The 14,689-nt window shown below is 43.3% G+C and overlaps 1 protein-coding gene across 3 annotated transcripts in view; it reads right to left on the bottom strand.

The window, feature by feature from the left end:
- map3k4 (mitogen-activated protein kinase kinase kinase 4) overlaps positions 1–14,686 on the bottom strand; it is a 31,053-nt gene extending 16,367 nt beyond the window's left edge. The window contains exons 1-7 of one of the 3 annotated variants that reach the window (XM_061836800.1): positions 14,383–14,686; positions 6,113–6,303; positions 4,579–6,035; positions 2,839–3,099; positions 1,961–2,113; positions 1,686–1,843; positions 755–871 (exon numbers count right to left, since the gene is read on the bottom strand). In XM_061836800.1, the coding sequence (XP_061692784.1) occupies positions 755–871; positions 1,686–1,843; positions 1,961–2,113; positions 2,839–3,099; positions 4,579–6,035; positions 6,113–6,303; positions 14,383–14,414 (2,369 nt within the window). In that variant the 5' untranslated portion in view covers positions 14,415–14,686. Of the gene's footprint in view, positions 1–754; positions 872–1,685; positions 1,844–1,960; positions 2,114–2,838; positions 3,100–4,578; positions 6,036–6,112; positions 6,304–14,130; positions 14,294–14,382 lie in introns of those variants that run through there. The other 2 variants (XM_061836798.1, XM_061836799.1) reach the window with 2 other exon arrangements.
- Between the last annotated feature and the right edge of the window lie 3 nt (positions 14,687–14,689).

The raw sequence follows: 14,689 nt of genomic DNA, 5'->3' as shown, positions 1-14,689 counted from the left end.
TCAAAAACTGGGTAGGGTAAGGTTGACCACTTTGTGAACAACTGCATGAGCAAATAGTCAATGTTGCTCAACGTACAATTGCAAGTAATTTAGGGACGCTATCATGTACAGGCCATAACATCATCAAAAGATTCAGAGAATCTGGAGAAATATCTGCATGTAAGCAACAAGGCTGAAAACCAACTTTGAATGCCTGTGACCTTCGATCCCTCTGGTGGCATTGGATTAAAAATCAGCATCATTTTTGGTAAGGATATTGCCAGCAGGGCTCAGGAACGCTTCAGTTGGTCGCCACAACTACAAAAGCAAGTTAAAACCCTACCAGGTTGTGTGACCACGGCATGGGTAATTTGCACATTTCAAGTACAGATTATACTGTCATATTTTCATTCAAAACAAATTGTATTTAGATTTTGCTATGATAATTATTATCATTAATAGTAGTGGTACTAGTATTTTTTTTAATGAGAAATTTATTTTTGTATTTGTCAGTTGTACACTACTTAAAATGCTCAATAAAAATATCATAAATATCAACTGATTTTAATGAAGGCATCATGAAAGAGAATGCCAGGAAATAAATGCGATGTATAAGGTGGAAAAGTTAGTCTGGAAGTTTTATCTGAATGAGACTGGAAGATTATGAAACAGCATTTTGCAGTTTGTAAACCATCTCTTTCGTCTTGGATCCTGTTTTCATCGTGCAGATCTATCTAATGTTGTGACCGGTAACTGTAAGGTTACAAGCCCTTACCTGATCTCATCTGAGGCCGTGCTGTCATCTGCATTTTCCCAGAACTCATTGCCACTCTTCTGCAGGCCGGCGTCAAGGAACTCCCCAGTGGATTTGAGCAGCATCCCAGCGATGTCACTTCAAAGGAAAAATAACAATGTCTTGTGTAAGACTAAAGCCTGGAACACACAGATTTTTCTAACCCTTTTTTTTTTTAATGTTACAGACCCCATACATAACGATAAAAGATTGCCGGAGCCAGGAGCCTTGTAAAATGGCGATGTTCTCAAAAAATGACTTGCTTTCTAAAATACTGATTGCTGTCTAAGGGATCCATTTTTCTTTATAAAACCACATTGGTTAATATATTTTCGCTTTCATTTAGTCACTTCTGGGTTTGTTATTCTTGGGTGTTTCTTTTATTTGGCCATACTATACTCATGTACATACACATAGTTTCTTCTTTCGACTTGTCCTGTGAGGAGTCGCCGCAGTGCATCTCAGATGAATGCTCATATTTGTTTTGCACAGTTTTTACGCCAGATGGCCTCTCGGGGAGTGGAGGCCTCAGCGGGATACGAACTCACGGCCGCTGGTTTACCAAACCAATGCTCTAACCACTGAGCTATGGGGCCTCCACTCATCTACATACACATTAACACAAATATACACACAACATGTATTCTAGACATTACATTAAATGTCTGCTTTCCCCACACACACAGACACACACAGAGTTTTGGTCAGAAATTTTCAACACATTCATTATTTAAGATTGTCAGCTCCAACCTGTTTGAACCCTAGAATTAGGAATAATACAAGATGGCCTGGCGTTTGATGTGCTTGGTTGGGAAGGGGCAGAAAGGTTACAAAAATGGGCAGGTTATCTTTATGCATGTATGCCTAGGAGACTCTGAATGGGTAGATGGAAGAGCAATGCAAAGACGCTAACCAGAAAAGCTTTCCAGACTGGGCCTCTCCTCCGCGGATGTAGGGGGTGATATCTTTGGTGAAGTGCCACTCCTTCTCCAGTAGGTTCTTTAGACTGTGAGAGGCCTGAGGCAGCTGCTGTAACATCTGGATCCAACTGTGCATGTAGTCAAAGTAAACCTGAAATACATGCATGAGGGTGGTCAGGAAAGAACAATGAGAATCATGTTTACTTTCTCAAATTGCTCTCCTTCAGGGATGGAAAAAAGACATTAGGGAGCACCTGACGCCTCTTACCACAAGCATCTTGTGCAGGTCCTCTTCAAACTCATCAATATTAGTGTTGGTCTGCAGGCCCTGAGCATCAGTGACCACACCGCGTAGCATGAACTGATAATACTGCTTCATGAGGAGACCCCCTTTGAGAACTTCCTTACACTCACGCACCAACTGCAAGGTGTCAACACAAAGATGTTAGCACCATATTTTTCATTCATAGAGGCTAGGAATTTCTTTTTACTATGACTGATCACAATAGATTTATCTGTGATCGGGTGACAAACTGTAAACATGATCAAAAAATATTGAGACACCTGACCCTCACACCAACAAGATTTATTAATATATGCCCTAAATTGTCCATAAGCAGAAATGAGAAAGCGAAAGGTAGTTTGTCGATCAACACATCCAGAATGTATTTACAGTGCAACTAAGCAAGTACCAATCCTCATCCGATGGAGGTTGAGAAGCGCAGCAAAACACAACAGGTAAAAATGCCCAATGATAGGTGTGCATACCTGGGGCATCCTATCAAGAAAGACTTAAGCCTGTAATTGCTGCTAAACGTGCATGAGAAAAGTATTCAGCAATGGCAGTGAATGTTTGTGTTTCCTTCGTTTTTATTCAATTCACAAAAATGTCACAAAAAAAATTAAAAAAGGACGGAAAAAAAAGCTTTTTACGGTTGTCATAGATTGGATGTAAAAAAAAAAAAACAATTCAATTTTGCAATAAAGCAATAATATCACAAAATCTGGTAAAACAGAAGAATTTGTGCCCTGTGAGTGAATGATGACCGATAACATGAGATGGATGATGGATGGACGGACGGATGGATGGAGAGAGCGAGACAGACAGACAGACAGACAGACAGACGTGTTCCAGTATCTGCTTGCCTGATGGATACTGAGTAAAGAAGGTTCTCCAGCAGGCCTCTGCTCCAGTCGCAACTTTAGGCACTCATGGATGACGTTGAGGAGGACTCTGCAGAGCACAAGGAATGCTGGTCGGAAGGAGGGGAGGTCCATGTCCATTAGATCCTCCCAGGACACCTGGTCCGCTCCAAGTTCTGGGTCAGCCGAACCGCTGCAGGAGCCGTTCCGGGACAGCTCTGGCAGGTAGTCGTTGTACAGCATGGGGTCCGGAAAGTCAGCAAACTGCAAAGGGGAAGATGGGTTATTATTTCCCACCAAGAAAATGATGATTATCTCCGACAAACACGCGGGAGAAAAATACTATTTTGATCTCCATTAGTAGCAGGATAATGATGATGTGACGAGCAGGATATAGCCTACCGTGGAATGTCATCCGACCAAATCGAAAAACAGGGTGTAAGACTTCCTGTGTGCACAACACTAACTACGATAAATTATGGGCTGAGGACATGAAGGTTTGGACCCGAACATGCTTGAATACTTCTGGCTCTGCCAATGACTTGAACCGGAAGGAAGTGTTTTGTCATCTTTTGCTAAACACAGAAGGTGGCTGTGCAAAACCCCTATTAGATGGATGGCTAAATTATATATATTCTTGTGTGTTGTTTGGGTTCACTTTGCTGCAGTAAAACTGGAATTTCCCCATTGCGGGACAAACCCTCTCGTAAATTAGACAATTTAGGTGTATAATTTGGGTCAGTATGGTCGAGCGTTGGCCTCATAGTTGCCTGTGTGGACTTTGCATTTTCTCCCCGTGCCTGCATGGGTTTTCTCCGGGCACTCCAGTTTCCTCCCACATCCCAAAAATCTGTATCAACTGGAGACTCTAAATTGCCCCAAGTTGTGATTGTGAGTGCGATTGTCTGTCTCTGTGTAACCTGCGATAGAAATGCCAGATTTGTTGTGGTACAGGAATTTCTAGTGTATAATGTGCACCCATGTATAATAAGTATCCCCAAAATTGACTTCAAATTTCTGGAAAACTTTTCTGGCTATGCATAATCCATTATCTGTATGATCAAAACATTAAAGACTATCTGTATTTTTATTAGTTTTTTCAAATAATTATTCTGAAGTTAAGAACTTTATGTAAGCAAGTATTTACCAGAAATTCACAGCCCTACTTTACGTAAATGAGAAAACACATTGTTGTGCTCATGTTTGACTACCCATGCACAATTTGTAAGATGGATCCAAATCTGTAAAGAAAACAATTCAATTTTATTTTAATGGGATTAAAAAGTAATCTGTGAAGCATGTTGTGAAACCCAAAGAAAAGAATTGCTCTTGGCATTTCATTAAATATGGAGGCGACTGTTTGAGATGAGCACTTGATTAATCCTTTAAAATAGTTAAATATTTACACATTTTAATGCTCTGATCTCCTCTTTCCAGTGCTGTTAATTCCACAGAGAGGAGTTGTTGCCATAGCAAAGGACTGCATGGATGTAGTTAAACCTCCCACAACTGACAACTTCTATAGATGGCAAACTAGTCGAGACTGAATCAATTGGACCTCTGTTTGTTGCAGCAAAGAGTAGTGCACTCAATTTTGACTTGATTGCTGCAAGGTGTAATTCAATCAATGAAATATCACACAATTACCAAATGACTTAATGGACTATCATGCCCATTCCTAAAATTGATTCCTCCATCTGTGTATACGTGACTATGAAACAAAGGAAAAGATGAGCATCTCACCTCCAGTGCAGGCGTGTGGCGCAGCAGGGCTGCCCGCGACCTTTGGAGAGAGCGGTCCATCAGTTTGTGCAGTCTCAGGATAAGTTTACGCAGTCCCATCTGCTTCAGTGCTTTATCCACAAAGGGCCTGTAAATGGCTGTGGGACAGAACATGCCTCCTTCTCCTGCTGGCTCTGGACTCCCCGATCCTACCGTAGGAAGAAACTCTTCCTCTAACAACAACTGGGAAAATTTGGGAGCCAGGGTAGGAGATAGTTTTCCCTCCGCTAAGATACAACCCACTGTCCCCTCCTCCTCCTGCTCTTGCTCCTCCTCAGCGTCCCCGTCCTCCCCGACTCTTTCCGATGTGAAAGTGGCACTGGAGTCGTTCTCCTCGTCCTCCTCGTTGTCATCTTCCTCGTTGCCACGAGAGCAGCGGGGGGACGGTATTTCAAAAACTGGCCAGCCAATGCGAGACAGATCCCGGAGGCCCAAGACTGTGGCCATGACGCGCAGCTTCTGATTGAGGTCCTGGGTGATGTTGAGCCACAAACAGAGCGCCTGCACTCTGCCCTGGAAGTCTCGTGCCGCATACTTCTCATAGTCCCTTTGCAGGGCCTGTAACGAGGGGTACAGTGCTTCAACGTACTCCAACAGTTCCATAACCCGCTTGACCTGCTCAAAGGCAAGTCGCTGTCTCTGTAGGTGATCCCTGCAGTCGGCGCCTGACCCCACAGGCTGTGCAGCATTCATGGAAGTCGTTGGGCAAGCGTTAAAGCCCCAGGGATCCATGCCAAAGTGGTTGCTCTCCACTACAGGGGACATGCATTGATCTTTACAGTTGAGATTTGGATCAGACCTAATAGTCCGGCAGTCCACATGAATTGTTTGGGACCCTGAACACGGAGCCTGTCTCAGGCTGTCGTAGTTCACCTTGAAATATAGCACCTCATTTATGAGGTCAGGGATGGCCTGACGGGCTGTAAAGAGGAAAACATCCTGGTCGCTGATGGAGCGCCGTGCATGCCACGCCTGTAGCTCCAGCCAGATGACTTCATTGTTGTGCCCCATGAAGGCCATGTTCTCCTGGCCTCGCTGCTCTTTCTCCTTGCGCTTGGAGGACATGGACGTAAGCTTGAGCAGCAGCCGCAGGGTCTCAAAAAACTTGAGACGGTCTGCGGGACAGTCTGTCCGAGAAGTCTGGCGGTGGGTGCGGGCGATATGGGGCATGGACACGGGCAGTTTGCAACTGCCGCAGCCCAAACTCAGGTAGTGCATCCTGGGGTCCATGTTGAGGGCGCCGAAGGGGCCTGATTTGGATAACGGATCCAGCATGAAGGAGCCTTCAAAGGTCTTCTTGTTGTCTCTCTCAGTGGAGCGTAGGGTGGCCCTCTGCTTCTTGCCCTGATTGTATCTGTGCTCCTCGGCTGTCTCTGCTGCCCTGAGGCTTTCTTTCTGGACAGATGTGCAGAGGTCCGCTGGAACACACACATAACCACTCAATAAGACAGACACACAGACTCAAACTCTTTATAAAGAAAAGCTAATTTCTCACATTTGCAGGGAGAACGTCCACCACTTCTGGACTGGCTGCTTTTCTGATGTTTGCCAGACATTCGTTTCATCTGACGGGGTGTGCAAGGGGGTGATGTAGCATACAGAGGCTCCTCTTCCTCACTGGGTGAATCCCAGGATTCCTCCATTTGAGAGTCGTGCCGGGATTCATCTCCCACTGGGTTGCCCTGCCTGTTAACATTTACGACACAATTTAGAGGCAAAAAATAGTCAAACTGTTCACAATGAGCTATTCATGCTGGCGCTTTTATAATAAGCAGAGCTGCCTGAAGGCCGACGGTACCAACAAAGAAGCACTTCTGATTTTTTTTTTTTTTTTTTACTTCTACCATATAAAACCAAGAGAACCACAGAAATTTCTCAAGGTTAGAGAGTGCTGGAATGTTTGCAGTTTGTCAAGACTGTGGAGCGAATTACCTGCAATTCGACAGTAGAAAAACGTGGAAGCACAGACAATCTGCACTACTCACCACAGAAGACTGACAACTCACATATGGTGTCTCCTTTGGAGTCTGACTGGCTCTCTCTACCCCTGCACAGCATCTATGTATGCGCATAACCACAAGCCTGAATATGCAAACCTGAGTTCTCCCTTGGGCTACGTAAACACAACAGTTCAAATAGAGAGGGAGACCCAAAGTAGCGGAGTAGAACTTCTACTCTTCTCTCGTGGCGTGTACCTAAGGTCCGACATTGTAAAAGTAACCTGAAAGCATTTATGTTGCTAGAAGAGCGTGTTGTACATTATTCAGCCCTCTCTGAGTATGCCTAAAACTTTTTATTGACATCCCAGTTGGAGTTTACTGGAACGCTAAAAACAGACCAAAAATAATTTAAATAATAAACGCATATTTAAATGGAGGACATAGTTAATTTTTAGAACTTTCCCATCTTAACTTTCACTTTCACTGCGGGAGCCCAGCTAAACACCACACGTGGCAGCCAGATTGGGGAGGTTGACGGACAAAGGAATACATGGACACAAATTAATTTAATCCAATTTGCTCATTGAGTTTTTTTTTTCTCAACAACAAAGCATTTGCTGTTAATATATGAGATCTTTAAAACAGCAAAAATTAGTATTTTTTTACCTGTGACTACTCCTCAGTTAACTTGTCGTAATTGTCTGGCGTTGGACAACTTGTATGCAACCCTATGGAAAGCAATATATATGTATCCTTGTTCTTTTGGTTGTCTTGCCGGCAACACACACTCATGACTGTCCTCTGTAGCTTTGTGTCATCTAAGGCACGCATCTTAAAAGGTGCCTGTTGGATTTAACTATTCACATCTGTAGAAAACCCTACTAGCAAATAGTTTAATAAAATTCCACAGGGGGGATTTATCCTAAAATAATGAATATTCACACACAAATGCTTTAGAAAAACATGTAGAGATGTAATATAATAATACAAGGTTCCGTCGTTACTTCGTGCTTCACTTTTTGCGGCTTCAGTGCATCTTGTTTTTTCACCCCACCCCCACCCAACAAAAAAAACAAACAAAACAAAAAAAATAGCCAGATCGGCATACAGCATTGCTGGAAGACTCATTGATACAAAGCGCCTGATTGGTCCCTGGGGGCGACATTGACCAATGAGCGCATGTGTAGATTTATCTCATGAGCTGATTGGCTGTGCATCATCGAAGCCAGACCCAGTGCCGTCCATTCCAACCTTTTCCTTGTCCTTCCATTCCGCCATTATCAATGCTTGACTATCTGCGCGATAATCTCGTGTTCACAATGCCACCAAAGCACTTTGCTGATCAGAAAGCTTCTTCCAAAGTGCCCAAAAAGAAGAGGAAGAAGAGGATGATGACTATCAGCAAAAAAGTAAAACTTTTGGATATGATCAAAGACATCAATTATGCTTTTGTGGCTCGCTATTATGGCGTGAATGAATCCATGGAGCACTACATAACATCCGTAAAACCACTTCAATAACTTTTAAAAATAAATCAAAAACTTTAGATGACTGCTAAATAAAAGGATTGTTCAAATGAAAGTTGCGTTCGTTTTGTGGATGTCTGATAGCAGAAAAACGGCCCAGTGACGACGATGAAGAGGCTGAAGAAAGTGCTGACAAACCTCAAGCTGCAAGGAGGGATTCACGAGGCTTTTCGTCAAGCAAAGGTTGGTTTGAAAAATTTCAAAAGCATTATAGCCTCAGAAGGGTGCCTCCGTATGGTGAGGCTTCCTTCAGTGACAACAATGCTGCTCATCATTTTGTGGAGGATTAATTTGCACATAGACGACAATATGGTACGAGCTGTCGAGTTTAGCAATTATGTTGACAGGGTAATGTCTTTGTACAGTGAATTTTGAAGCAGAAGGTAAAACAAAGACAACACAATTTTTTTCTCAAAAGATAAAAACCTCAGCTACACTGGCAGAACTGTTGGATTAATTGTATATAGTTATCTCATATTTGCTCTCCTGATTTGCTTTTAATGCTAGCTGCTATATGTGCTTAAACAATGTGATGCAACGGAAAAAGGACATCGGTGGGACAGAGGGGACGTCACAGAGGTGCAACGGGGACATTCTGCGCTCTACAGGAGAAGACATCACGCGTTTGCTTTGTCACTTTGTTGTAATTTTTGTCTCAAGTATGCAAAGTGTAAATACCGTACTGTTGACATATTTTAAGCATTCGGGTACCCCTCACACACAAGAACAAAAAAAAAAAAAAAAAAAAAAAACAGAAGCGACCAAGTGAAGAATGTTAATTCTGTACTGGAATTTCACTCAGACTTCCAATCATGTAAGAATTTAGTGTTGCATTAGAAGAGAGTTGTGACATACAAGGCCAGACTTGGTTGAATTGGTAGTTTGTCTATGTGAGAGAGCACAGTTTTGTTTTGTTTTCTTTTTTTTTAATTATTGGCCTCTGGTCTTGGTACTCTGTAGGAGTCGATTTTTCTTGTTGTTATGTTCGTGTGTGACATTTACAATAAAGCTGGCTGAGCAAAGGTATGTGTGTGAGGAGGGAATAACGTTCATGTGTATGATGTGGCTCTCTGGATCTTTCATGTGTATGAGATGTGGCTCTTTGCCGTAACACAGTTAAAATGTGGCTCTTCATCTCTGACTGGTTGACCACTCCTGCTAAGACAAAATGTTTGCTTTAAAGATGGAAATCTAATCTTTTTTTCAGTGGGGGTCACATTTATATAACCAGAGAACACAATATTGTGTCTGCTTTGATCACTATAAATTCTCTAAAATGGGGGGGGGGTGTTACCATTTAAAAAATGTCTGGGATTAAACATTTCATCTGGTCATTTTGGTCCATTTCTTCATCTGACGCTATTGTTGTTGCTGTGTTCATTGTTATGGAAAGGAAATGTCCAACCTTTTTTTTTAACCTATTCTCTGAGATTTTTTTTTTTTTTTTTTTAATGAATAGGATTTGTAAGGAAGGCTGGATTGCAAAACACCGCCATGAGAAGGAAGAAGAGATGGTTGGTGGTGGAGAGGTGGGGACGGTGAAACCTGGCTGTCCGGCATGCTCTTTATCATGTGTGCTCATCCATCATCGGACTGAATGGTATTCACAGAACACGTGCCTGTTTGTGTGGACACAGCGGAGAGGGATGATGTGGTATCACTTTCGCTGAGTGAGTGTTTAAGAGCTACGAGGGGGGTGCAGATTTCTACAGCCCATCTGCCCTGCATCACAATCCCTGATCCACCGGGAGCTGCTATGGAACTACAATATGGATGACAGACACCTACTGCAAATCCTATAACTTTGCATGTAATAATGCAACTACAAGCACATCTTCAACACTGCAGCCAGTCCTCAGATGACATAACGAGTATTGCATCCAAGAAGAACAGTGGTGCCTTTATTGTATGAGAGGAAAATTGTGGAGGGGCTTGTTCTGCAGGAGCAGGAAATGACAGAGATCCTTTCTGTACGCCTGTACAAGAAGCCACAGTAAGCAATGTCAGAAGTCACAAAGAGTTTATCCGAAATGCACATGAGAGGAATGTGCACAAAGGAAGCAGGTGCACAAGAAAAATATAAGCAACTCAGATGACTTTTTTTGCAGTGTGCAGGGTTAGGGTCCATGAATGTGAGAAAGGACCAAATCACATTTTTTTTTTTAAGACACGACTGCATGACTGAATAGCAAAGGAATGGCATCAGTAACAATGACGCCGTGGCTGCTGCCTTCCTTGCCGGGTGCTGAGATTCATCGTTGACATACTTTTTGCAAATGGGAGGTCACGGAGAAGGTCATGCGCCCGTGCGGCCTACTGTCTGCAAGCTGTGCCTGACTGGCTGGCGAAAGTAAATGATTACTGCAGATGGTGTCTGGCCGCTCTCAATGGCTCATCTGATGGTGCGCTGGGCCCCCAATAAAGGCCAGCAGAATGCTTCAGCCCCTGGGCAGGAACACAGGGTGCATAATAAATTGCACAAAACTGAGCCTTTTCTGCACAGCGACTGAAGCACAGATACCAAGGATTGCTGCATTCAGCTCAAGGGAGGGGCGCGAGGTGACCTTTGACACCCAACCTTCCACACTATTGTACCGAGAAGGGGCACCCCATTGTATAGTACTGACACGTGGCCCATGAGGCCCACCACTGAATAGCACACAGCTGTTTAGTGAGCACGCTTGCTTACAAAGCCCAAACTAAAGGGGTCTCTTTTTTTGGGGGGGGGGGGGGGGAGTGTGAGAGAGAGAGAGAGAGAGAGAGAGAGCGAGCAAGGGGAGGAAAGGAGAAGTTGCCTTGTTTGCAAAGAGCACACGTTTTAATTAGGACTGGTATAACTGACCCTGTGCAGGACAAATCAAGAGTTAACCCCCACAGGCACACACTTCTGCCGCGTGGCTTCTCATTGAAGCTGCAACCTTATCAAAGAAGGAAGAAAGAAAGAAAATTAAACCAATCGCAATGGAGCATCCAGTACTTTCTACGATGGATACTCAATGGCCCACACAAAAATATAAATTGCAGGCAAAACATTTAACGGTTTTACAATACTTGGTGTCTTTAACTTTATAAAAGATGACAATTTTGTATAAAAACATGCAAAACAAACAATCAATGACTTTAGATTTAGGCAAATGTATGCAACATAAGAAAACACAAGTGAAGTTACTGGCAAAACATTTGTTCATAACGCCCTTTAACATATCACATTTCTTGCACTCCATTATTTCCCAGGAAGTGATTACTTCTAAATAAAAAACAGAAAATCAGCTGACCAATTATCACACTGATGAACGGGGCAATATTTGAGGTAGTTTTTTTTGGGGTGTAAATATAATTTGAAGAATATAGAAACCAACCAGCATTTTCAGGAAAACCATTCCTCAAGAGCTCCACAAATTCCAGTAAGTTAAGAACCTCACTAAGCCAAATTAACTCCTCTTAACTTTTGATGGAGGGTTGTGTGTGTGGGTGGGGGGAGGGGGTCTTTGCTTTTTTTTGTTGCACAAAGGATTCGACTGGTGCCAGCACTGTCGACGAGTGAACTGCAATGCACGTTTTACGGTAGTTACAGTTTGAATATATTTGTTGTTTCATGTAAACACTTCAAATGTGCCCTTTTTGTGCAATCAATCAGAAATCGCAAGGTCAAACAGGACCCTTGGAATTCTTGCCATCGCTTCTTCAAACTCTCAGCACAGATATAACCGTCAGACTTTGTTACTGTGCACAGAGATGGGGAAAAACAACAAACACAAAGAACTCCACCCCACCCTTTTCTGTAGCACACAGCCAGGAGTGGACCTCCCAGACTGTCCTGAATGCAAATGCACAAAGCATACGAGAGTCAATGAAAGAGGCCTTACTGTAGCAAAATTCTAAAAACAAACATAATTTAAGAGGTAGGGTTACAAAAAGTTCTACATAATAATAAAACACTTCTTATTCTATGCATCACATTTTTTATACCTTTAGTGTGACCCCTGAGAGGCATTACAACGATCCCACGGGGAAAAAGGTTCACTACCCCTTATTTAGTGCTTGCACAGATCAATCGTTTCGATTGAAGCATCAAATCACAGCAAAAGCACATTTCTCCAGTGCAGGTGTATCCACAGAGCGGATGCAAAAGAAGACGAGGAGGCTCCAACTGCACTCCTCGCAGCGCCTGTGCTCCAGGCAAAAGCAACCTTTTAATGAGTTGTCGCCGCCCATGTCTGCAGCACTGCACTGTGCACACTGCTACACCACATCCTGAAATCTCAGGAATGTTCGCTAGTGACCATGACTACTTGGAGAATAAGACAATATGCACAAAAGGGCCTCTGTCGGCGCAATGATAGCATTCATTCAACAATAATAAGAGCAAACATTAGATGCATACACAGCGCCCTCTGTTATAAAGATTCAGGTCTGCAATGTCTACCTTCATTTCCATGTAATTGCGCAGCAATGCAGGGCCAACACAACTACTCACGCACTGATGTATCCACTGAAACTGCAATTCTATGCTGCTTAACTGCAAATACAATGGGACAAACTGGAACAATGTGCCTCAAAAGCCAAAGAAAAATTTTTGTTTCATCACACATCACTTCAAACAATGAGAGTTTTTTTTTTTTTTTTTTTTGGGGGGGGGGGATGCCCAATAATAAAAGTAAATGAAACTTATTTGGGCATCGGAAAGTGTTGCAGTAAAGACAATGATGATACATTAACGCTTACGTACGTATCAGCAATCAACAATTAAAGTTAAAATGGTGAGTTCTAAGCCAGATTGAAAGCCAAAGAATAAAAATGGGTTTTCAGATGGGTTTTAAAATTGGACAATGAGGTGGGTTCTCTAATGTGGGGAGAAAGGTTATTCCACAGTGCGAAGCTAGCAACAGAGAAGGTCTTATCCCCTCCGCACTTCCGCCACTTCTGGTCAGCCAGCCTGAGCCAGTTTCCTCCCCAGTACATGTCTCTGGAGGGGTAAGCAGTTTTACTTTATTTTCGCTTTATTTTAAAAATTTGTCACATATTAAAGTGTCTGTCTGGAAAAAGTCAATCCACTATGTAGTAAATAAACACAAAAGAAAGGATTCCGTTTTTTCCCTTTGAAGCCTGAGCAAATCAAAGTGTCCCGGAACAGACTGTGTTCAACTGAAGAGGTTAGATTGTATATTCCATGAAAGTTGTAAAGAGTTCATCAAAGACAAGGAAACACTGTGAAGTGCGTGCGGGTATAGTGTATATCTGCGCTCATTATACCTTGTGTTATACCCTCCACCCACACACTAAACAAACATGTGAGGGTGGGGGGGCAAATGTCTTCATGTCAACTTCCAGTAAGGACATGCACCATGGTCACGTCATGTTGTGCATTGTCCTTATGCAACATTAATAAAGCCAGTATTGCACAATCATTCGGTTAACTTCGGACTGCCTGCAACGCAGCACACATTAAAGACAAAAAAGGCAACAACCGTTTGCACATAAAGGTTTTTTTTTTTTTTTGCAACGTGAAAAACAATCGAGGAGGAGACATAACATCAGATTCCTGACGCCCTGTCGCCTGTACTCAGGGGCAAATTGCGCCGTGTCGATTACGTTTGACAATAACATCTTACAATCTGCTGATGTGCACGAAATAAGTCGCTCGGTAACCTTCACAACCACTGGGACATTTGTCGCTCGTACGTTTTCGAGGGTCAGCAGAGTTAGAGACGCAGCACAATTGGAAGATAATCATGCATGTCCTGTTAAACTACCACGTGAACATGCACACTATGCAATAATGCTACATAAGACAACAACACGAACGCTAAATCCACCTAAAGGATTAACATTACAAATCATTCCCGCAAATGCCAGCTAGCGCCAGTGAAGTTTGCGGCTTATTTTAGTGCGGTCACACATACCTAATAACACGTCCGCATGATAACTAAAATAGAACTACTTTGTCAAAGCCTGGAAGCAAACTTGTGAACAATAAAATGACAAAGCTAACAGTGGTGGCAAGGTTAGCTTACTCTTTAACGTGCTGCAGCTGTTCTTACACTTACCTTCTCAGCCGGCGTGCATTGTCGCTTTCTTATAGAGCAGCGGCGTGCTACATATGTGCCGGCGATGAAACATTGCACACAAAAAGTTTGCAACTCCCCAGTTGCAAAAGCAACGAGTGAACCGCACGCGTCTCACAATTTGACAGGAAATGAGCATCTACACAAGAGGAGTGCAGCGTCACGCTCGGCTCTCTATTTGGCAAGCCCCGAACGCTGGTGGTGTGGGGGTCTCGTTGAACAAATCTCGCATACCTGCTGGGCTTGGAGCGATCTGGGGGCTCCATGGCGAGAAAGCGGCGTCCGATTCTTCGCCGTGCATGGACTAAACCATGTCCAGGGGGCAGCGAGCGGATTTTGCACCGTTTGGTTTTTGCACAAAAGACGGTTAAGAATCTCTTTGAAGCACTTTAGAACCGCCGGCAAGGTGGACTTTCGATTGTGCATATGCCGTCGCCATCTTTCCAACGTTCATTGACTAGAGGCGTGCCTCGCAGCTCGCTAGGCTATCGCTTGGCTACGGCGAGTCGGATGGTCCACTTTCAGTCGCTCTTTCTCTCTC

This window comes from Syngnathoides biaculeatus, chromosome 12 (assembly GCF_019802595.1).
Source record: "Syngnathoides biaculeatus isolate LvHL_M chromosome 12, ASM1980259v1, whole genome shotgun sequence".
NCBI classification, from domain to species: domain Eukaryota; kingdom Metazoa; phylum Chordata; class Actinopteri; order Syngnathiformes; family Syngnathidae; genus Syngnathoides; species Syngnathoides biaculeatus.
This window is presented reverse-complemented; position numbering and strand designations above follow the sequence as displayed.